General features: G+C 38.6%; 1 protein-coding gene across 2 annotated transcripts in view; it reads left to right on the plus strand.

The window, feature by feature from the left end:
* The window catches only part of lrrc4cb (leucine rich repeat containing 4C, genome duplicate b), a 45,110-nt gene extending 21,142 nt beyond the window's left edge, over window positions 1–23,968 (plus strand). Inside the window, exons 1-2 of one of the 2 annotated variants that reach the window (XM_025900088.1) lie at window positions 2,205–2,387; window positions 19,072–23,968. In XM_025900088.1, coding sequence (XP_025755873.1) covers window positions 19,099–20,985 — 1,887 coding nt within the window. In that variant the 5' untranslated portion in view covers window positions 2,205–2,387; window positions 19,072–19,098 and the 3' untranslated portion in view covers window positions 20,986–23,968. Of the gene's footprint in view, window positions 1–2,204; window positions 2,388–19,071 lie in introns of those variants that run through there. The other variant, XM_003450800.5, reaches the window with a different exon arrangement.
* Window positions 23,969–25,428: the final 1,460 nt, after the last annotated feature.

Genomic DNA, 25,428 nt, shown 5'->3' on the forward strand with positions numbered 1-25,428 from the left:
GTTATAAAAGTGCATAAATATCTTCCTTACATTACAGAGGCAAAGCAGGAAGCAAACAGAAGAGAGATTTTCTCTAAGTGCAGAAGTGGAATAACCACACAGTACTGCAGCTGACTGTGAGTGCATGATATCCTCAATACATTTTCATTTGTTTTGCAGTTTTCGAGCACTGTCATGTTTTAAAACTAGCTGCACAAGCTGACGAATGACCTCCTTTTAGTTTCAGAGAGACATGAGGGGTACTTCCCAAAGTCTGACCTGCACAGGCCCATTCGCTAAGTGTCCTCATCAGTCATGCTGGTTACCACAATGGCTGCAGAAGCGCTAAACTACTGTGTGCTGATTAATTAAATCGAGCATGTACTACAGTAACTTACAGTTGATATGGATGTTCAAGTTTTTTAATAGCAAATTGTATCAATTAGTGTAACTTACAGTTGAGGTATATCAGTTAGATATCCGCTGAGGGGGCACAGTAATGCTGTTGGTTGGGCCCAGCTTGAGCATTACTGTGGGTGCCATGGTGTCTCACTGCTAGCTTTGCAACAGAGTGTATAAAAGAAATTACAATGTTGCTTTTTACAGACCACATTTTCATAGCATATAATTGTGGATTGTTTCTGGACTGAGCCTCACAGTTTGGTCTTCACCGACAGAATCTTGTCCCTTCATGCAATGAATTAGAATTAACGCCGTAACGCTGTCACTCCTCCGCAGTTGTAGATCGCTCGGTCAAGCAAATGATCTGCAAGTGGGCATAAACAAACATGTGAGATCATTTGTTTCTATCCCGCATCATAGAGATAATTGAAGAACTTATCTAGTTCAAGTAGCAACATATTTGTAGTTGGAGCATTAAATGACTGCATTTCAAACAAATGTAACGTGATTACAGAAATGCATCACTTTGGAATGTAATACACACAGCGTTGCTGAACAGTCAGAAATTGTTGATCACTTTAATTTAGAATGGATTTGTGGTAAGTTATTATTAATTAGTGTCATTATTACTGATTTACAAACACACAGTATGCATGGATATAGATACACAGACTTTAGCAATGGTATGGGGCTTGCGCATTAATATTCTGGTAAGACTCTGCATCGATTGTCACACTCGATCAGTCTGGTCTCATAATTGAGGAGTTTCAGGAATGCACATGCATACACTTGCACGAGCTACCCACCGCAAGGTTTTTAAATGTAGTCAACAGCTAATAATAAGAAAAAAGAAGCTCGAGGTCATGCCCGCTGATCTTAAACACCTGCCAGAGAGACAATTAGTCTTAAGCTTGGAATAAACAGGCACTTCACAGACCCACACGTACTGTAGAATTATTTTGACTTCAACCTTTACCACTGCTGTCAGAACGAGGCCAAAACAAGCAACTTTGTTGTTCAAATATAGCTCACACTTTTTTTTTCTTTTTCCACTCCCACGCAGACTGAGCTGGGGAATGATCAGCATGCCCTATTTCAGTCTGCTATTAATTGACATGACATTATTTTGATCTTGTAGTGCTTTCAACGTCCAAAAAAAACACAAAAAAGAAAGAGAAAAGTTGTTTTTTAATAGAGTTTTTAATGTGTTTTCTATCGAGTCTTGAGAAATGTTGAATTTATAACTCAAACGCACTAAAGAATCGTCTGTTCATATATAAACATTTTTTTTCTGGGTATCTTATGCAACACATTTACATATTTCTATTTTGGATGCATTGTCACCTCAGACAGATGTCACCTTGTGTCCTTAAATGCACCAGGAGAGTCCTGACACCTAGTTGCAACCTGCACGTAAGCATGATTTATAAAAGCCTGAAGCCACCAGTACTAAAAAACAGCGCTTTTAAATATTGTACATAGAAAACCAGTCTATCATAGTTCTTTCCATTTTGGAGCGGGCTCTGATTTTAATTACTATACATGGTGAATTAGCTAATGAATAATGAATGGATTCCTCACACTAAGTGCTCTGACTGCTAATGCACTTGCGGTTCGCTCACTCTACAACCCCCTCACACACTGCCAATGTTGCTTTCTGATTCTGTCTCTCTCTTTTTTCTTTCCTTTTTTTTCTACCCCCTTCTCCCAAGTCTGATTCACACACACACAATTTCTTCCCATCTCTGCTTTTCTCACTCTCACTGAGATTTGATTAGATTTCCTTCTGTAAGGAATTATTTAGTGATGAGAGTAGAGAATGAGAAGGAGACAGAGAAATGCTTCAGGATAGGGGGAGGCAGATAGTGGTTCTCAGGGGAGTGTGGGAGAAGGAGAAAGGTGCTTCGAGGAAAGAGAGTGAAAAAAGCACTAGGATTAAGGTGCACTGGAGCTGCAGATATGCAGACAGAGACCAAGAAAGACAATGTCCTCCATGTGCTCTTACGGTAAGAAGAAAAAAACACAAATATGTGTCTTAAATAGTAGGAAAATGGATGTAATACTGAGTCATACAAGCAGAGGATTACTGTGTGCTGTTTTTACGCTGATGGTGATAATACATAAACTGCATTTTTGTGTATTTTCCACATGTCTGTATGAGCTTCTTCCATGTGCTTCAGTTTCCGCGTGCAGTCCAAAGGCGTTAGGTCATGTTAGGTGACCTAGAGACTCTAAAGTGCCTGTAGGTGCGAATGTGTTTCTCTGTCTATATGTGTTAGCAGTGTGATAGACTGGCAGCCTGTCCATCGTGGTTCTCACCCATGCATGATGGGACACACTTCAACTCCCTTAGGCCCTTAATGCAACAAGTGTACAGAAAATGGCGTCATCTTTTTCATGGTTTTGTCCTTTTTTTCCCCCTGCATAACAAAATATTCTCAAGTATTTTAAGTTATAAAAAGTTTTTGACTCTGTTTCAAAAGACTGGGCACAATGGAAACACACAAAAAGGGAAAAGAGAGTCAATAGTTTTAGAAACACATGGTAATGTTTTGTCCTCACAGCTTCATCTAGTGCCTGTTGTTGTAGTAGGTTAAGGTGTTGCTGACTGATATCAGAATTAATTCTCTGAGTTTTGATTTTCCATCTTGAAGATAGTTTTGAATCACAGCTGGCATCTGTTTTAGACACACAAAAAAATCAAACAATAACACTGACCTACCAAGTAGAACAAAAACAAGTAATGAATTTAGCAGCTATGTGAACATAAGAGCTAAAATGAAAAACATTATATGCAGGAGACCAAAAGCAACAGCAGATAACCAGAAACATAACCACACAAAATGCTAAAGTTGCTCCAAATCTGATAATTAAATAAGCTAGTGTCGGTTTTCAAGCAAATTTATCAGTACCATTTATCAAAAAAGAGTGGGGGTTTATGGTTAGATTATTATTGATCTCCTGTATCGGTCTATCATAAAAGTGGCACCATCTAAACACAATGCATGTTCAAGCATTTGGAGATGTACTGATTCCTCAAAGACCAACGTATTACTTGTTCTCAGGAAATCTGGTGATAATTAGGATTAAATTATTTCATTTTGTAATTATGCCAATCCAGTGACAAATCATTTTAGAGCTTTAGAGATTAAGGTGGTCAACCTGTAGCTGTCATTTCTAAAGTCAGTGGGGAATTGACTATGTCTCCAGCACAATATTATACTGTATACGGAGCTGACTGACATAAACTGCAGTCATAAAATTCATTCATATATTTTTCTAGCATCATGAATAATTAAGAGGACAAAGTACACATTTGTTAACAAATGCAAAGACAAAGCGTGTCAAGTGGCTACATGGCTGATTCAAACAATCTCACATGAAAGGGTTGAATAACAAGCTACAGTAACTTAGATGAGCAATAATCAGCATCACAGTGGCTGGACAGCTTTGCCTCAGGGTAACCAGGATTTAATATAAATAATATCAAACACGTAAAGATAACCCAAGGCCATTTCAACTCAGGGTAAGTTTGAAAATGCGCATGGCCCATCACTGTTGTGACATTGGACCGGTTAATGTGTGTCAGTTAACAACTGTTGCACTTTTCAGGTTAACTTAATGTCCAAGATAGAGTGCCATAATTTCATATACTTCTTAACTTAATTTATTTATCCCAAGGGTAATTAAGATTGTCATCACTATAGTGACATAAGGCCAAGTATTAGGTATATTAAATATGTTATATCACAAAAAGCCATGAAAAGAAAGCAAGACAATCAGTAGTAAAAGTTTTGTCTCCGCATTAAATGTCTCCTGTGTCAGTTTGTGTATTACATTCATGACTTTGTTCATTTTCATCTGTAGATAGTTTTTTTTTTTAAAGATAAGATTGGAATAAGACTGAATAGAATTTGAAATGAGCAGATATCACACTTGTTCGTGATTGTGACGTTGTGTCGGCACCAAAGATACAAAGGAGGAAACAGATAGCGAGGACAAACAAGGGCAAACTAATTCGGAAACATGTTTTTGAGGAGATACTAATTTCTGACACAGCACCAATTTGTAACAGCTTATTAGCATGCCAGCTGAAACTTCTCACCACGAACAAATAATGAAAGAAAAACATGATGGACTGCCATCTGCATCCTGTCAACACCAGCTACACGCAATCAGTCAGCCATCAGAAAGTGCTAACACAGTCCTTTACCTAACACAACCACAACTAGTCTGTTCAGCAAAAGGCTGGGTATATGAAATAAGTTAACATGTCCTCAACCACCTTAAAAAAGGAGGCAGCAATCTTTAGAATCCAGCAATCCTAATCCAACATAGTAAATCCCAAGTGACCATATAATATATGGCTCATGAGTATTTGTCATCCTATTGGTACATCTGGGCCTTTATGCAACACTTTGTGCACAGTGTAGATCCACTTTTTACAGAATAGTTGACTGCCACTTGAATAACAGCATTTTCCCCGCTTTGATTTCTGCCTGACTGTAAGACGGTCTCCCACCAAGCGCAATGCATTCACTGCTGAATTATCAAAGCAGATTAACATAGAGGGAAGAAAAGAGAAGGCAGAAGAGGGGAGGAAAAAAAAATCTAAATCATTCCACTGAGAAAATGTCTGCTCTTCAGCTTTCATTTATTGAGTCCAAATATATTGGATGGCGGTTATTTTTAAACAGACCTTAATCCTCTGCTCACCCTTCACTGTGAGGTAGATAATTATAGTAATCTGGTCGAAGGGAATTTAATTTCCAAGCTGAAGATCGTTGCAGTGGGATGGACTAGCTGCTTTATGAAAGGAATTTAGTGTTCTATAATATCAACAGCTTCACATATGCAAAACGGAGCATTGTTCAGGGTCTATTTTTGCGATTATGATATATTAATTAGCACTAATGGTGGCAGGCACCCATATGTGACCACAAGGCACATAGCAGGTATATACTTTGAGAGAAATCACTGAAAATTACCCATTGTTCTTTCTGTTCTGTGTAGAGGACTAGATTGCCTTTAAACTAAGACAACTGCATAGCGCTCTCCTAATATTCACTTTAAAGGAAAATCAAACCTCCACTAAGCTTCTCTCATGTTGAGAATTTCTTTGAAGATATTCCAAGTAGAAGAGATTTGAGATGGCCCTTCCACTGTAACCACGCAGGGAAGTGCTTGTATTGCACATGTACTTGTCCTGCCCTTGAGCAAGTCAGTGATTCCCCACAGACTTGCTGCCAGCTCCAGGGGCGCTTTCTGTGAAGATGACCCTACACTCCGACCTCCCTGGGGGGAGCAAAGTGAAAAGAGAGTTTCACTGCAGGGATCAATAGAAGTATCACGCTGTTGTCACTTTATTCAAGTCAGTTAAGCAATTTGGGAAAGAAGGGCTTAGCTTGCGCTTAATCCTTGACCAAGAAATGCACACATAATTTTTTCTGCAACTAGTACGGGATTTAGTGCAAAAACAATAAACGTGTGATTTACATTTTCCATTTTCAGTTCACACAAAGTTGTGGTATTTTGTTTCATGCGTGCATTCTTCTCTTTGCTGAAATATTTAATTGTGTAATTTTGTATAAACAGCTGACTTAGTCTCACAGGTGCACATTGCATGCATCTTCATGGAAGCATGTAGATAATTGGATGTGTGTCCATTTTAGAATATTGAGGCCAATTCAGATGATGAAGCCCATTAAATATACAGTACCTATGTTTCCTTGTAGCTTTTATCTTGGACATTTTCTAAGAGTCCAAACATGATAATGAGTGCCCGAGTCTGCCCCCAGAGTGCATGCAGATCTGAGCCCAACCAAAGTCTCAACACGGAAGTAATTCACCACTCTTGAATCAGAGTCGTTAAATCCTCTTTAAATTTTTTAACAAAGTTCTGTTCAAAATTATATATTAATGCTAGTCAGGAGTTGTGTGTCAGCTAAGGCACGTCAAGAGGAGCAATTTATTTCTGTTTGTTTCTATGATTTCTTTATTCTTCTCTCTGAATAAAAGCTTACTGTGTGACGGTTTGTTGAGTGAAAATTAAAACACAGCCAGAAAGATGCAAATGTAGTTACAAATTTGATCCTTAGGTGATGCGTGTTATTGTATTTAAATACTATGTAGGTATAATAACAGACATTTAAAAAAAAGAGAGACAAGAGAACCACTATTGGAGAACGTCAAAGATCAGGGTGCTTTCTTTTTAAAACAACCAAAACATTAAACTCATCCAGTCATGCTTTTGCACTGTTCAGGCATGAGGTTTAGTAGGCATATTGCTATTGTATTGTATTGTATGTCTCAAAAATTCCAAAAGAGGTTGGGACGCAATGATTTGCAAATCTTTCATATAATCTTCCATACTGTATGTAAACCCTAATTTTATTTGCAATAGAACACAGAAAACATATCAAATTTAAACTGCCAAAATTCACAATTTTAAGAGAAATATTAGCTCATTTTGATTTTGACGGCAAAAAAACATCTTACAATAGCTGGGACAGGGTCACATTGAGTTGAAAAGACCAGTTTCTGGACTGGGGAGAGGAATATTGTCCCATTCTTTTCTGATATTCTAACTCCTCAGCAGTCCTGGGTCTTCTTTGTCACATTTTTCACTTCATTATGAGCCAAATGTTTTCAGCAGTTTTCAGGTTGGCATTGCAAGAAGGACTGTTCAACACCCAGGCTCTTCAGTTTTGAAGCCCTGTTGCTTATGTGAAACCTGTATATACCTTTCAGCATTGATGGTGCCTTTCCAAATGTGCCAGGTGCCAAGCTAATAGGGACAAATGCACCCATATACCATCAGAGATGTGAGCTTTTGAATTGAGCACTGATAACAAGCTGGATGGTCCCTCTCGTCTTTAGCTCAGAAAGCAGTGTCCACGTTTTGTTCACAGACATTGATTTCTGTAAGTGTTCCTGAGCCCATGTAGTGATTTCCATGACAGAATCATGACTGTTTTTAATGCAGTTCTGCCGGAGGGCCCAAAGATCACGGACATCCAATGTCGATTTTCAGCCTTGTCTCTTACACACAAAGATTTGTTCAATATTTTGATATTATGTACTGTAGATATTACAATTCTTCACAACTTTTTGGAATATTATTAAGAACGTGTTCACAATTTGTAGATGAAGTTTTCTGTCCACCTTTACTTCTGAGAAATTACCTATCAAAGATGCTCTTTTTATACCCAGTCATGTTACTGGTTACTGACCTGTTGCCAACTAACCTGATTAGCTGCAAAATGTTAAATTCCTCCAGCTGTTTTTTTCTAGTACCACTTACATGTCCAGCCTTTTGTTGCCCCATATGAACTTTGTTGAGATGTTTCGCTGTCATCAAATTCAAAATGAGCTAAAATATTTTATGAAATATGATTAAATAAGTTGTGTTGCGAATGAAACTTTTATATATTGAAATACTAAATAGTTTTCCTAGATGTGTCTGTAATTTTGGGGGTGTCAGATCATGGGATTATTCCTAAACCTAAATGAAGCCATAAATTGATTAAACTGTACATAGTTAAAAATCTAAAATCTAATCTGCAGGATTATTTTTGAGGCAGGGACCACAAATGTTTTAAGCATTTTTAAACAGATCTTATGATTTGAAACATTCAGTTCAGTTCAGATTTGAAACACGGAATATAGTTAGAGTTTGAAGAGTAGTGAGTAATTATCCACATCCAGAGCTGCTGTGGATGACACTGACTGACATGTCAAAGGGACAGACAGGAAATATTCATCGTCTGTACACCGCTGTTTTAGAATGGTATATTTGGTATATAACACACGGAGAGTGAGACGTGTTAGGTGTGTGGGTTAGGCATGCTTTGCGCCATTTGTGGCTTTTGACCCATTCATTTCAAAAGAAGGTTGGTTTTGTCGGCTCTGAATAACTGCCCAGAGGCATTCCCAAGATGGATGCCAAGATCGATGGCAAGACTTGCTTATAGAATGGCTTGGATAATAATCTCTAGTAGGGAGTAAAAAAGAGGCATTTATTCAGTGGCATCTTTTCAGTCCTGCTACTGCTGTTTTGACATAGTGGTTTTAGGCGTTTGTGGGTCTGTGGGCAGTTACTTTTTTGTAATATTGATGTTTTATTTCATCGATTAAAACAAAAAAAACTATATCAAATCTTAAGAGTGGTGTTTCTTTGGAAATATCTTTAAATCTAACAGAATAGCTGTGATTCTACACAAAGCCATAGATTTTAAAGACTATACTACAATTATACATTATCAAAGTAAACTAAATAGTAATTGTGTGCCCACATATATTCTAACTAGCATTTTCTGCTACCCCCCCCCCCCCAAAAAAAAAAAAAAATGTGAGACTGTAATAAGACCAATCTCAATACCAACTGTGCCTCAGGATAGGGACCTGTGACCACATAATGGTTTTCGCTTATTAGAGATGTGTGAATGACTCCTCACATACCCACAGACAAAGGCTAGAATCCATGGAAGGGATTTCGAATGAAAGACAGTAGCACACTGACGGGCAGCAATCTTAAACAAAAGAACAAAAGACTGGCCCACGTATAGTGTCATCTGTTGTCACTATCCTTTCACCCCAGTGTGAACACAAAAGCTCCTGAGAGAACTGCCTGCAACTTCTGCTATTCAGTCAATTTGCAAACTAGAATGGCCGGAATTCATTGGCAAAAAGCTGTGACTGAACACAAGACACTTCAGTGAACTAATCCCTTCAAGCACTCTGCATTTTGGAGGGAGTGGCAACCTGCCAAGACTGGCCATTGAAGCTACATTGCTATTGTGTCATTTTTAATGCAACACTGTTGTCTTTCTCAATACTAACAATGAATGGCAGCATTTTAGAGGCATTAGAATACCACTATATTAATGATTTCCCACTGTGAGGTAGAAATCTCAAGGATTCTGGTAAATTGCAAACTTTATCCATGTCTGGGAATATTCGCAATTTACAGCATTACATAATTAAAACACACTTTCCTGGCCCTCTGCCTTGAGCCTACAAACCTAAAAGAAATTGCGTTCACTTAACACATTTGGAAATGCATACAGTATAACAAGAGCATCACTGTAATGTGAAACCTGTTTAATGGTTCATCTTTTAAACAAAGAAACAAAATCATTCTGTATTCTTTTGCTGGTAGCACAACTTCTCTCCTTACTACATCACGGCTCACACATAGAAATCTTAAGTCATACTATACTAATAAAGGAATATATGAGATTTGTGCGGCTCCTTATTCAGTCACCGCTGCTGGCTGTGTGTACTCAGCCTACCTAGCACAGACTGCTACCTTCCTTTATGCACAGCATGTGGAGGGAATCTGCTTCTTCACAGTTTTCTGGTTACCAAATCTATTTTTTTTCCAGTGAGAATGTTAATCCATATGTGCGCAACCAAGTATCAAGACTGACACCACTGCTTGAGTCATACTAACATACTGCACTGTGCCATGTTTTCATTTAGTTTAATCATCCCCGACTCTGCCCCGATGCCCTTCCACCTACAGTTGGCCAGTCCCGCAGATCTCTCTTTAGAAGCGCAGTCATGGGAGCAGATTGGTGGGTTAGACAAGTGACACGAATACTAAGAGTGCCCTCGCATTCAGTCAGTCTGCCACCTAGGGCATCCTGTCTTAATCCCTTTGCAGAGACCAGACAGAGCCTTGGCAGAGTGCATTTGAACATGGAGGTCCCTGCAGATTATTTAGCTCATGTAATTATTATAATGGAGGCAGCATAAGGTAATACGTGAATAGGAATTGAATTATCACTTGAAAGGTGTTTCTTTACCCTCTTGCTTGGCACATGTTAGCAGTCTTCCTCTACTTACCTGAAACTGTGGGCATTTCTGCAGAAGGGATAGGGACAGAGCCGTGACCCAACCAAGGTTCATGTTTTTGTTACTTTGTATACATTTGGTTAGTTGAGTTAGTATAGTTAGTTATGTGAGCCCACTGAATAACATTTATTGACATAATGGAGTCCTATCATCATCATATGGACCACATGTCAATTAAAAATACCATCACCTTCTCTCTTTATAGACTACTGTGGCTTATTTTTACATTTTTCAGTTCTAACACCCTGTCATACTTCCTGTAGTCGATGTGAAAGTCTGAAAGACACAAAAGAAAATGTTTTCATAATAGAAGTGAATCAAACCATTGTTCTTTTTGACCTGCACCAAGATTGCTTCCTTTAGTCAGCACAATGTTTACCATTTGGTTCTGACCACAGTACTTAGGAAATTTTGGGCCTGTAATTTTGGTTCAGAATAAAGTGAAAAGCACTAAAGTCAACAGAGTCAGAAGTAAAGTATCCTAAGGCACATACAAAGCCACACAGAAACTCTATATAACAGGACACTGTTTAACACCCACAACAGGCAGTATGGTTACATGAATAACTGCTGCAGTTAACAACAGTCACAGAAGCAATCTTTCTTAAGGCCTTAACACACTGGATGCAGACTGTTCTTAATGCAGTCATTCGCTCTGACTGATTTCACTGGACCAATTTGCGGCATTTATTTTTTCCGGCCAAAGCTAGATTTTTCAGTTACAAATAAACTCATATAACCAATCACACCACTGCATTTGGCAACAAGTGCGCGCTTAGCTCAAAACACGCACCATTACTGAAGACACAAATACCTCAGACACGCAGCTAGAGATTGCTCCGGGTCATTTGGCTCTCTGAAATAATTTCTCTGCCTCTTTAGATGCGGTCCCAACTCTGCCATCAAGTTCAAACTGCCCCACTGACATCCTGAAATATGTGCGTCTGTGATCCTGGATCAGACCGTGAAATTCTCCCTGCTGCTTTTGAGAAATGGATGAATGCAGAATTTCTATTTCTTCTGTTTCTTGTTTAGAAACATCGGGGGCCATGGCTTGATGTCCACCACTTCAGTTTCTTTACCCTGCATTATTTTCCATAAAAGCACATGTTCAGTGTGTGCATACAGTAGATCACACAACATGTTCAGAGTCAAAAAAATTCTGAATTTTGTGTTGTTTTTTTTGCAACACACTCTGTGTGTAAAGGCCTTAATTTAAAAATGTTAAAAAATGTATTGATAACATATGCTTAGAATAATATTTATTATTATCGCTATGAATGAGCTAATGAGTTGCAAGACTTTTGATTTTTTTATCTTAAATCTTTGTGTAACTTTGATACACAGAGGTTTTACATTTCAAAACCCCTCTTATACAACACGTAACAAATTTATTAGACCACCACCCAGTTTTAAGTTTATACCGCAGCTGTCCTAAATTAACAATATTGGTTATTATCAAAATCATTTTTTCATGATTCTGTAATGATGAATCCACCGATATGTCCAACTGAAAATAATGTTTAATGCTAAAACATAATTACAATTGTTATCCATGAAGTTTCAAATTTACTTTAGAAAAAAGCATAAAAATAGTAAAGCATATATATATATATACATATCTATATATCTATCTACATCTATATACATATCTATCTATATATATATATGTGTGTGTGTGTGTGTGTATGTATTATTATTATTATTATTATTATTATTATTAAGATGCCAAATTACAGTTATTTACTTGCATTCCTGAACAGAAAAATTCGTTTTAATGGTTACATGTTATACTTGATTAATTTCTGAGTACTCAGTGGAGCCCAGTGTGCCGGCTCAAAATTGAGTATTAAACTGTGAACTGAGTTCGGGGAGTTTAGTCATTTTTAATTTTAAAAACATTTTTGACAGATTTTAAAATGTTTGTGTTTTCTTGTTTTTATAACAGGTAAATTTGATACGCAATACAAATTCTCATCATATCAGTTATTTTACGGCACTTTCAGAACTGCAGTTGCAAAGTGAATTATGATAATGCAAAGAAATGGTGGTCAGACCAGAACTCATACAGCAATCATCAGTCTATAGGAAAAAAGGGCTGGTTTCCTGATAATTGTTATCACATTCCTCACAAGAAACAACAGATTAATTAAAACTGTCTTTTGTTCTGTTTTCAGAGATAATATCACAACACATTTCCTGATGGCAAAGGAAAGTGTCCCTGTATGTTTCTGTCCCCACAGTGATTGTCTGTCTAACTATAATTCCAGATGGCAGTTTGATTGGTTTCAATTCTGCCTTTCTTTTAATTTAATCTCTTCTATCACAGACTGGAGAAAATGAGCCTGGTCATCAAAATACGTGATGATTTTCAATAATATGATGCCGTTTGGGAGCAGCGCTTCTTCTGAACGGATGGCAGAGGTTAAGCTTTGGGTCAGAGGGTCAGCTGTACCACCTTTTCTCTCGTGAGACTGAGATTATTGTCTGTTTCCATTTTGTGCACGGAGCAATCAAAGCTTGCTTAGATGGTTATAGATTTGATTTTACCTACATTCACCAAAACACTGGTGACATTTATGTGAGGGTAGAATAGAATAGAATAGCCCTTTATTGTTACTGTACATGTACAACGAAATTGTGGATTATTATAATTGTGGTTATTATTGTTGACTAAAACAGGTTGTGAAAAATATGTATAAAAAAGTATAAAAATTAACACAAATAAAGACTTAAACTAAATCTTAACATTTTCAGACATGGAACAAAAAAAAACCAAAGAGAAACAAAAACTAATGATAAAATGCAATCGTACTACAACTTTGTATCTGCATTAATGAATCACTATATTTGTAGTGCCCTTGTGACCTTGAACATAAGTAGATGGATAGATTCCTCGGGTTTTGTGTGTTAAGTCATTGTGTTTGCAAGGTTGCTTTGATTTTTCTTCTCCATAGAGGCCAAAATCAATCAATCAATGCTGCTTTAGGATGAAAAAGGGGTCAGTGTGAACACATTCAACTTTAATAAGTCTAGAGTGCTCCTGCAGTCGTCATAACATCCTTTACCCTATGGCTATATAGAGCCATTCCATCTAACGCCCTGGCAGCCATTCATTCATGAAGCAGTGTGCTCGTATCTCCACATAAGACTAGGAAAAAAATCAAAACTTAACCTTCTACTACTGCTTTTTTTCATGTCTAAAGCCAAATCTGCAACTAAATGTGCTTCTAACACGATGTGAATTATGTGAATTACATCTCCCATGCAATCAGAAACACATTACCTCAAACCTACTTTAAAATGTTATTTTGTGGCTTCATATAGTCGTGGAGTGCAGTGTTTTTTTCTGGGATGTTTCTTCCATCACCTGCCTGTGCCACCAAATATATTTACATTTTGCTTAACTCAGATGTGTGTCTGCCCTGTTCTGTTCTGGCCATTTTACTCATGAAGCTTGAAGGTATTCCAGAATAAAGGGTGTAGCTAAAGAAATAATCAACATTAAAATGTGATCTTTTCATGACTTTGACTTCACTGTATTGGGAGGAGTGGACTGGAAGTCAGAGCAAAGAGCCGCTTGGTCAACAACTGACCCAGCCAGGGAAATACAGGCAATTAAAAACAAGTGGAGTAAATGACAGATGTGGTGCTAAGCAATACATGCAACAACTTCAGCGAGGCCATATCCTAGATCCAAGGTTTAAAAATCGCTACATCAAGCAAGCTAGAAATTATACCAAAAAACATATTGGATCAAATCAAACCAATAGAGTGAACAAATGTTCAAGAAAACATTTCTCTTTCTGTGCTGAGACACAACCAGCCATCATTTCCCTTCCTCTTGTGAGAACAGCATATGACTGATAAGTCAGCAGCACCCGGCAGCATGTGTAGATTTATTTCCCTAACACCAGCACTGAGAGCACCGAGGCCAAAATGGAGGAAGGCGAATTGCCTTTCTTTCAGGTTAAGCGAAAACTGGAGAGCGAAGCACTTCCAGTCTGCATGTCAGTGATGGCCGCTAGTTATGATGGCCTTCAGTGCCAGATTTTAAAGCTGCCCCCCTCCTCCCCTCCTTATACCCTCTGGGACAAAAAATGCATGCCAGCGTGCACACGCACTGCAGCAAAGAGAGAAATGTTTTATTATGTTGGATTTAAAAGTCTAGTCTTCCTACTGACAACATGTAGTGGCACAAACACAGTCACGCTTGCAAAAATCTAATTACTAACTCAACATAAGTAATTATTGTGGGGATGTTTACATATACGTATAGGCTACGAATGTTTATGTCTGATCAGCATAAGAACACTTCAGGCACAACACTGTATGCCTCACTGGATATTAGCACACATTCACACTGTATTCCAGTCATTTATCAAATGGGTTATTGTTTTAATTATTATTTAAGCTAAATATTACTTTTTTCAGTTCACAGTTTTATTTATGACATGTTAGAAAGTAAAGAACATTGTCCAGACCCAAATGTGCTGTGGTCGGCTTGTTTTAGATTGTAGTATTGTTTCAAATTATCAAGTATTCATTAATCAGTAGTCATTCAAAATACTTTTGTTCCCTGAGTATGTATACACGTATCCTGTATGTCAAAAGAAAGAGCAGAAGATTTTACATGTTTAATTTATTAGATAATTTGCAGAAAGAACATAAAATCATAACAGATTACAATTCTGCAAATAATTAAGATAAGATGACCTTTATTAGTCCCACAGGTGGGAAATTTGTTTTGTTACAGCAAAAGTGCAAAGTTATGTAGCAGAAATTAGAAAACACTGGAATGCAATAAAATAAAATAAAATACTATATACAATAGAATAAAATAGAAATACAAATACTATATACAACTGAGTAGGAAAATACAAAAATACAACTTCGTCGTTTTCTTTTCAATTAATATACATGAAAAGAAAACAGTAACAGTAGGTATTGTCATTGTAGTTTTAACAGTCCACTCTTGATCACTGTTTGAGTAAGGTTTGCAAATCAAAGAAATATTTCTGTATTTCAAATCTTGAATATTTGCACCATTAACTTTAAAGAGTAAAATTTTACAGATATATGATTACTCTTCCTTGGAATGTGTGGAAAATGTTTTTTAAAACGTAAATTTCTAAATCCATATCATCCTTTTTTAACATACTGTTGTGTGTTATGTTGCTTATGGGGTGCAGGTTGTTGTATACAGAGCATATGCTAATAAAACACTTTAATAATATGGCACTTTCAAACTGTTTGAGACTTTCAATCACTGTTTGTTTTGTCCATGTCTAACTTCAAGGCACATTGTCTATGCTCAGGTCTTCTAAGACCCAGATGGCCTGTGAGGTTACACAGCAGCACAAACGATGTTAAAAGCAAGAGATGCAACAAACGTATGCAAATGCAATGAATCACTAATGCGTTGAATGAATTAGGAAGATGATATTCAGTTCATCAGACAGCCCTGTCCGTGGCCACGGGCCTCTTTTATCCAGCCCGATGAGAGACTTGCCACATTTCATATCACTCCATATTTTATCCACTCTATCAATTTCATATAGACCAGATCAACTGCAAATGGCTGATTAGTAATTGTCTAATGAACAATGTGACTTCATTTTTAGTTTGACTTCGTTTAGGGGCGCCACTCTTCCCTAATGCAGTAAGTTAATAATGCAATAATATAGAAGACAGTTTTTTTTTATTGTTCTTTCAGCTGGCTTTAGTTATTGTACCATTACATTTAATAAAGAAAGACTGAAAGTGTAAATAACACATGAAATCAGCTGTGGGAAATCAGTGTGATGATCTTAAGACAAACATGAGATCGACACAGCGCTTAATGAATGTGAGCTTTTATTTTTTTGTGGAAAAGTGGAAATGCAAATGTGCACAACACAATTCAAAGTTCCCCCCTTACAACTCTGAGGGGAACAGCTGCCAACAAATGCAAATGATTCCATAATGAAACGTTTCTTGTTGCATTTCATCCTCAAAGATTCCCGTCAGTTTGATTTGTGCGGAGAACTTTCAACATATTTCTTCTCATATTCACTCATTTAGACGACAAAAGAGATTATTTTTTCCAAGTAGTACTAAATTTCTTGACTGGAAAGCATTCAGTGTCTAGACATCTGTGCCAAGCTTGCTTCCCCAGCGTGTGGAAATGTCCGCGATAACACATTTTCCTAGTCGGAGTAAAATGTTGTTGTTTCAAGTGTGCAACACTGACAGACTCTAATCATCGGACATTGTAATTTAAATGCTCTCCTTGCTGTGTACACCTTGATTGAGACATATGTTACCCTAGCACTTTTCCAACAAACTCATTATAACAAATGCATTTGGCAAATCACTGTGGTGTCACACACAATGCCAGTGGCGGCTGGTGCAGAAGCAGTAAAGTAAGGGTGGGTGTGTTTTTATGTTGCTGGCAGGATTTTAGATGTAAGCAGCCACTGCTTTCAGTGAGTCTGAATACATGTTGAGCGAGCCTAGATGAAATTAATCCATGCAGTGTTGCAGCAACAAAGGCAGGAAGGATGTTGGTAGCGTTTTCCTTTCCTTATGCAATATATGTCCCATCTCTTTATGGAATGAGACATCCTGTGCTGATAAAACTGGTTTTAGATCAAGTGCTTTATGAATAAGGCATGTGACCGAAAGGTACAATCACTCCAGGAGTGGCAATGACATGCTCTTTTCTTTAAGCATTCAAGTGGAAGTGCAAACTGTGATGTTTTATTGACAGCAAATAATCAGTATTAGTGTGTTTGCCATGTCTGACATTTTCTTCTCTTAGGTGGCAGTGCAGGGTTGTTGTAATTCCAGCCGAACAAAATGAGCTCCTGCCAGTGGGAGGCCTTATTCGATCTGATTCCCCAGCAGAGGCACGTCTCTCCACAGCCTCACTACATCACAGCTATCATGACAGACTGGCTGGTGCAAAACCAAGCCACATGTAGACTCATTGCTACTGATTAAGTCAGCCACTCATCCTCACCGGAGAACATTTCCGCCTCAGTTAACAATTTTTTACAGTTTAGGAAACACCTGTCATAATATACTTGTTTCTCCTTGCTCGTGGGTTGATGGAAAGAGATGATTAACAGATAACTTCACTTGGAAGAGCCAGGAAGAGACAAGGAGAATACTTAAATTTAAAGAACCAGTAGGCAAGGTTAATGTTTTTTGCAAAAGTCAAGAGTGCTTTGCTGTTGGTGAAGCCATTAAGTGCAGTGAAGGATGACGTCTGTATCACTTAACAGCAGAGGTTGACACAATGTTGCCACACCGTATACTTTCACCACATGTCGGGTAGGTTTGTTATACTGCATGTACGACTTTATTGTAGGGTACCATCTTTGGGGGGCAGAAAAAATGAGTGGCAATAACACCACATCCACACTGCAGTGTAAAAGTGGGAGGTACAGGCTGTGCTGTAGTGTATGTGTATGAATCTTGTGGTCTATTTTTATCTTCAGCATGCTCAGGCATATTCTTAAAGTAGATCTGTTGGGTGAATGGATTAATATAATCCAATTTAATCTAATCAAAGATAACAGAGTAACCCGCTTCTTGTTATTCACTTGATTTGGGATATAAGAAATTTTGCTATAGTTATTTAATGTCAATATAAGACATCTTCACACTCTTGAGCCATAAATTCGATCGTAATAAAATGTAAACAGGGCTGGGATGCTGCTTAAAGTAAGGAAAAAATAGCAAAAGTGTATCACGTTTTTTAAAAACCTTAGAAAATTACACTGATAAAATGCTTAAAGTTCATTTTCAAGCTTTGGAGTACAAAACAAAATTAAATTAAATGGTAAATGGCCTGTATTTGTATAGCGCTTTACTTGGTCCCTAAGGACCCCAAAGCGCTTTACACTACATTCAGTCATTCACCCATTCACACACACATAAATGAAACTTGCTGTGTAACATATAACCTATAGCACAGTTTTAACCAAGAAGAAATTTACTTTTTTTACATTTTCTTAGCAGTGTTTTGGACAGAAAGTAATTTAAACTGTCGTTCATATAGTGTTTTTGGCAGTGTCGTGTCATAGTCACTGAGCATAATGCCTTGGTGTTACTGACTTGTCTTCCACTGAAAAAAAAAATGACTCCAGTGGATTGCACTTCTTTTGAAATTTTTATGACTAAGGCTTTTTATTCTATTAAATAATTTCTGTCTTATGATGCCAATGAGAAGGGGGCTTATAAGAAATTTGCAGGTCGGGCTCGATGGGATGCAGATACTAAGTTCTCATTTTCCATTTTCAGTCTCCTGTGTAGATGTGTCGGCTTCTGTGAAGCCTGAAAATCTGGGACAGTCCAGAGTTAAGGAGCTAAAAAAAATACTTGTGTTTCAATACACAAATGAGTAATACTGAAAATTAATTTAGGCTTTGAATTCTTGATCTTGTTGTTTCATTATTCTTTGCACAATGTACTGTATAAATTTATTCAACAATTCAGTCCAAATGCCAAAAAAGAATGAAAAACAAATGCCTATTACAATTTCTCAACGCTTGAAGTTCCACCTTTGTGCCATTTGTTTCATGTGACCAAACAGTCTAAATATACAAAGATATTCAGTTTGTCATCATACATACAAAACAGCAAATGTTCATTTTTGAGACACTGTAACAAGCAAATGTGTTGGCTAGTTAAATTTCAGTTGACAAAGTGATAAATGCAGTAAAAAAAATAGACTGTGTTCTAGGTCGCTGATGAAAATAAGTCATGATAACAACATGTGCAATGTACTGCCGGCTACTTTTCTGGTTACTTAATGTTATTCTTTTTTGCTTCTTCTCGTTACAGAGAACACAAACAGCAGATGAACTATGAATGCTGAACACAATGATCTCTTCCCTCCAGCGCCAGACAATGAGAGGTCGTAGGCTGAAGGGGGCACTATCCAACCCCCTCTTTGTGCTGCTTTTGGCCCTTCAGATCCTGGTGGTGGCTGGGCTGGTTCGTGCTCAGACCTGTCCTTCCGTCTGCTCATGCAGTAACCAGTTCAGCAAAGTCATATGCACGCGCCGCAGTCTAAGGGATGTTCCAGATGGCATTTCTACCAACACTCGCTACCTGAACCTCCAGGATAACCTCATTCAGGTAATCAAGGTGGACAGTTTTAAACATCTGCGCCATCTGGAGATCCTGCAACTGAGCAAGAATCACATCCGCAGCATTGAAATTGGCGCCTTCAATGGGCTGGCCAGTCTCAACACCTTGGAGCTCTTCGATAATCGGCTCACGACAATCCCCAATGGAGCATTCGAGTACTTGTCCAAGCTGAAAGAATTGTGGCTAAGAAACAACCCCATCGAAAGTATACCATCTTATGCCTTCAACCGGGTCCCCTCGCTTCGAAGGCTGGATCTAGGTGAGCTCAAACGTCTCTCCTATATTTCTGACGGGGCTTTCAAGGACCTGAGCAATCTCCGCTACCTGAACCTGGGAATGTGCAATCTCAAAGAGATCCCCAACATCTTACCTTTGGTAAGGCTTGAAGAGCTAGAAATGTCAGGTAACCAGCTCTCTGTTATAAAGCCCAGTTCATTTACAGGGCTAGTGAACCTCCAGAAGCTATGGATGATGCATGCCCAGATTCAAACTATTGAGAGGAATTCCTTTGACGACCTTCAGTCACTGGTAGAGCTCAACCTGGCTCATAACAACCTTACATTTCTACCCCATGACCTCTTCACACCGTTACATCGCTTAGAGCGGGTCCACCTCCATCACAATCCTTGGAATTGCAACTGTGATATTCTGTGGCTCAGCTGGTGGCTGAAGGAAACTGTACCAGCCAATACCAGCTGCTGTGCACGTTGCCATACTCCTTCAACGTTGAAAGGTCGCTACATTGGAGAACTGGACCACAGCTACTTTCAGTGTGATGTCCCTGTTATTGTGGAGCCACCCAGTGACTTGAATGTGACCGAAGGCATGGGTGCAGAGCTTAAATGTCGTACAAGCTCGGTGACCTCCATCAGCTGGCTTACACCAAACGGCTCACTGGTGACTCACGGGGCCTACAAAGTGCGTTTGTCTGTCCTCAATGATGGGACGCTGAACTTTACTAGCGTCACAATGCAGGACACTGGGACTTACACCTGTATGGTTAGCAACACAGCAGGCAACATTTCTGCCTCCGCTGTGCTTAATGTCACTTCTTTGGACAGCAGTGGGGTGACCTATTTTACCACAGTCACAGTTGAGACTACTGACATGATGGGGGAGGATAGCCAAACACCACTTCCCCCATTTGGCTGGGTGTCTTCCTCAACAACAAAAGGTACTCCTGTTTCCACAAGGACCACAGAGCGGACTTACACCATTCCAGTTCTTGATCCGGAGGGAGAGGGATCCCTGGATGAGGTGATGAAAACCACTAAGATTATCATTGGCTGCTTCGTGGCCATCACACTCATGGCTGCTGTTCTGCTGGTTATTTTCTACAAGATGAGGAAGCAACACAACCAGCAGGATCCCGATGGCCCTGCCTCCTCCATGGAGGTCATTACCGTTGAAGAAGAGCTCGCAGGTGTTGCTGCCATGGAGAGACACCTATCGCTGCCCCCTCTGGAGCACTACAACCACTACAACACCTACAAGAGCTCTTATCACCATCCTCCTATGCTCAGTACCATACACAGCTCAGCCACACAGGAACCTTTACTGATTCAAGCTTGCTCAAAAGACAATGTACAAGAGACCCAAATCTGATTTTAAATTTGACTAAATGTCCAGCATCAGCCGTTACACACTTGGAGTACAATGGACCAAAACGCAAAGATGAAGGAAATTGAATGCCATTGACTTCACAGAGTTGATGTCAATTATGGCAATTAGTCAGCATTTGGCAAAGGGACGACATATGAAACTTTAAAAAGTGTCTTTACAAAAACAAAGATTATTTATTAAAAATATGTCTAGTGGCTAAATGAAGAAAAACAATTTGTGATAGCTTTTTAGCTCACTTTATTTCTCTCTCTCTCTCTCTCTCTCTCTCTCTCTCTCTGTGTAATACCGCACAAGGGAAAGAATGGTTTGCTAAAACGGAAACTGAAAGGTATCAAATGCAGCATTCACTATTTCCATTGGCCTTAAACTCTAATGAATGCAATGCTTTTCATTCACTACTTACATTTTATCTGATAACACAGTTTATTGAAGGACAATGCCCAAGTATTTACAAGCATTTATTTAGTAGTGCAACACACCAGTTCCAATTTGAAGGAAGTTTATGAAACGTGAAAACATAAAATGACTTTTTCTTTTCTTCGCCATGCTATTCTAGCTGTCACTCAACACAAAATTAGATCTTTTAATGGCACGGCTCTGGATGATATCACAGCGAAGCCAGCGTGCCTGAGGAGCAAAGCTGCCAAATGAGTAAATGTGCATTTCCCCTGTGGCTTCTAAACAACAGCCATATATCCTTCACTTTAATTAAGATTAAGGTCTTGCTCCCACTCCTCCTCCTACTTTTTCTCTACACTCTTGACACTTTACCTTGACTGTCTTTTTTTTTCCGCCTTCACCTCCCCCTCCCTCTTCATACCTCCATGAATTCTCCATGTTGCCGTTTTACCCTCTGTCTGCTTTTCCTCCATGTCCTCTTGCTTCTTTGTCTCGCTGTCACGTAGCTCGGGCACGTTCCTCACCCCTCGCCATGTCTCATTTGTCTCGCTTTATCCGCCGGCATGTGCCGCACGATGGCAGAATATTGCTTAGGAAAATGACGGGAAGCATAAGGCTGTGGTCTGTAGCCTCCCTGTTAACCCAGTAATGATCTACGTCCACTCAGTGTCGCATTACCTTGCCATCACCCCAGGGTCACACAAGCTCAGGCGCTGATAGTCCATCTGTTAGAACAGATAAAGAGGCAAATGAGGCTGCTTTGTAATGTAGTGTGACCCTGTCAGACTAAAGCAGACGGAGCTAACATAGTCAGTGAAGCAGCTAGGAACCTGCAACAAAATAAGGGAAGATGGGTTATAGCTCATTAATCTGTATCAGCAGTTCATTTGCAGGCTAACAGAGGAAAGCTGATAAGGAAACAGCACGAGACTTTTTCACTTTCCCTTTACCCAACATCTAACAGGGGGTAGAGGCCTTTGATATTGAAGCGACCCCCACTCGGTCTCATTTTTTCTTTTCTTTTTTTCTTCGAGGAAAACAAACACACACACTCTCTTTGATGATGCATCATTTATAGACCATCAAAACATTGTCTCTCCTGTAGTCTGTTTACGCTCCGCTTTTTCATTTAGTCTTTCAAAGGAGAAGGCTTAAGGAAAGGGGACGGTAGAATTGAAAAGTGAAGAACAGCAGTTGGGTAGAGGGAGTCAGACCTACAATGGTCACGAGGGGTCTTCAAACAGAGATATTGCAGATATGAAGAGAGGAGTGAAAAAATAGATAAGAAATAAGGAGGAAAAACTAGCCATCAGCCTGTCGCCATGGAAACAGTGACCTTGTACAGAAAGTAAGAGGAGGTAGATATGCCTTTCGCTTTGGTCTCTGTGCAACAAGCATATTTTAATGTGTCCCACTGGCCACTTCACAAATACATCTGATCATCGACAGAACTGGCAAAATGAAATGTAGCCTTATATTTACAGATGGCTCTGGATGGGATATGACCCACACGTGATGTCTCTGCGTTTGAGTTATTTAATGTAAATCGTCACATGCTGTAACAAAAACAAAAAAAAAAACCCCAAAGAGTTGACAATTTAGCTGTCCAGGCAGTTCCACTTGCTTTCATCAATGTGAGGTCTAGAAGTATGAGGGGAAGGGAGTGCTGAATATTCAGAAACCTCTCCCGCTCTCGCTCTCTCTAAATGAATTCTTTTGTTTTCTACAATAGCAGTTAGATGGCGAATAACGAACATGATGGAAAATATGCATTTAAAGACTTGGTTATGAGAGAGAAACAGTAACTTGTTCCCCGTCAGGGTTGGAATTTATTGATTGGTAAAGCCAGTGAGTGAACCATTCTTTCCCTTTCCACTGTTTCATTTTTTTTTCAATGCTCAATTCCTTTTCAACGCTTTTGGTGGCTTAATGATTCAATGTTGACGCTGGCTACAGTGAAAAAAAAACAAGGTTCAGATTTTTTTTATATATATATACTTGGGGATGAGGGTTGTGAGTTATTCAGAATGAATGGAATGTCTCTGTATTGGTATTTACTTTAGTTGGACAGTGTAAGATTGAAGATCTTTGAAAGCCAGAATGGATTTAGGACTGAATGCAGAATGTTGGACTTGAAATACCAGCAGAGTGAGCTTGATTTTTGTGCAAAATCCTTAGCCAAGGTGATTCCAATTCTTGTGTGTTATTCTGCCAACTGTCCATGTATGGGGAGGGATACTTATATGTTGGGGACATTCTCTCTCATTTTCGGAGAGAGTATTCATCACACGGTTAAATTTCTACAAAAGGAAAAAAAAAATATTTTCAAAAACACATTGCAAAAAGGAAAAAAAAAATTCAGATCATAATTTTACATGTGCTTCGATTGTTTAAAAAAAATGACAAAAAAGCAAAAACAAAAAAGAAGAAAAAAAATAACAAGAGACTGTGCTTGTAAGGAGTCCAACTAATTTCCCTGAGGATGATGTTCAATTATTGATACATGAGATTGTAGTTCATACTGTACATGAATACAAATAAAAATTGCAATTCTTTTTTTTTTCAATAGATTCCATGGATGTATTATTACCAGACATCTTGTCACCATTTTTGCTGTCTTTGTCCCATTTGCACATGAACACATGTAAAGAAAGACTCGAACAAAAGCGATTGCTAAGCAGCTCAAAGAAGTCTGAACTGACAAGAATGCGCTGGAGAAAAAAAAAACCCCAAAAACTAAAAAGTACTGTAGCTTATTTTATGAGGTCAGAGGATGGAAGGGGATCTGTTAAAAAGGAAGTGCTTTTTCTGCATTATACATAGCCTTTTGGATTCTTTTATCTCATATGAATCATCCCATCTGTCTGACAGAATCATTTGATTCACGCTGTCAAATCTGAGAATTCCTTAACCAATAGCGCAATAGGCTATTCCTGCTCTCTCTGCTGACTCAATATGGTGAATAAAGGATCTCACAGAACCTTAGAGAACCAGAAGAATACGCTAACAATAGCCTACGCTACACTCACTGGCATTTTAAAATGGATTTAACGTCGAATCCATTAAACCAAATCTCCACCAGAAACAATCGTGGTTGGTGTGAACAATTACAACAATTCAGTGAAGAGACCGCTTGTCATTATGACACCCACAAATAGCACAAAATGGCTTACAGTCACAACTGCCTTTGGGATTGCTCCATTTCATTCACAAAGTGCTTCTGAGATGGCTGCTCACGTTGTGGTGCAGGAGTCATTCAGACAGGCTTGTACGATTCATCTCGAATGCTAGAATGTCTTTTCTGAGATTATAATTGATTCATTCACCTAATGATTAATTTATTGAGGTGAAACACTCAGATACAGTGAAATGATTTCAAATCCACTTCTGAAACTGAAAAGTGACCCCATTAATTTACAGGTTATGTATACTGTATGAAGGTCATTACTTTTTTTTTCAAAAACAGTGAAACAGATGATCATTTATTGAAGTGTGGTATAAAAAACAGAATACACATGCTGTGAAAACAGGGCTTTATTTCTCGTCACACTTGGCTGAGCTCTTTGTCCAAAAATAGGGGAGATTCAGTACATTGAGCTTAACGAGGAGGAATGCTCCCTTCTTGCTGGTGATGTGTGTGTGGTGCATTCACGGTCTTCTAAAATTGACGATCTGTTGGAGAAGAGCATTTACAAAAACACTTAGAGTGAAAGAAAATCCTGGAAAACCTCACTATGCTTTCAAGGATAGCCTTTGTTTTTTTTGTTTTGTTTTTTTTAAGAACCTTCTGTTTTGTAGTCAATAGTCAAGCCTTAGATGTTGAAGGTAGCTGTGGTAAATACAGAAAAAGTAAATGCACAGCCACACAACTAGTGTGCGTAATGCACAGAACAGCTTGCAGATAAAAGGAAAAATGGGCTTTTAGAAGTGAGAATATTACACATCAAACACACACACACATACACATACCCAAGGTTGCCTCAGTGTGACCATGCTATGCCATGGGACACAGGTGAATAAGTTTAT

The sequence above is a fragment of the Oreochromis niloticus genome, linkage group LG1 (assembly GCF_001858045.2).
Source record: "Oreochromis niloticus isolate F11D_XX linkage group LG1, O_niloticus_UMD_NMBU, whole genome shotgun sequence".
NCBI classification, from domain to species: Eukaryota; Metazoa; Chordata; class Actinopteri; order Cichliformes; family Cichlidae; genus Oreochromis; species Oreochromis niloticus.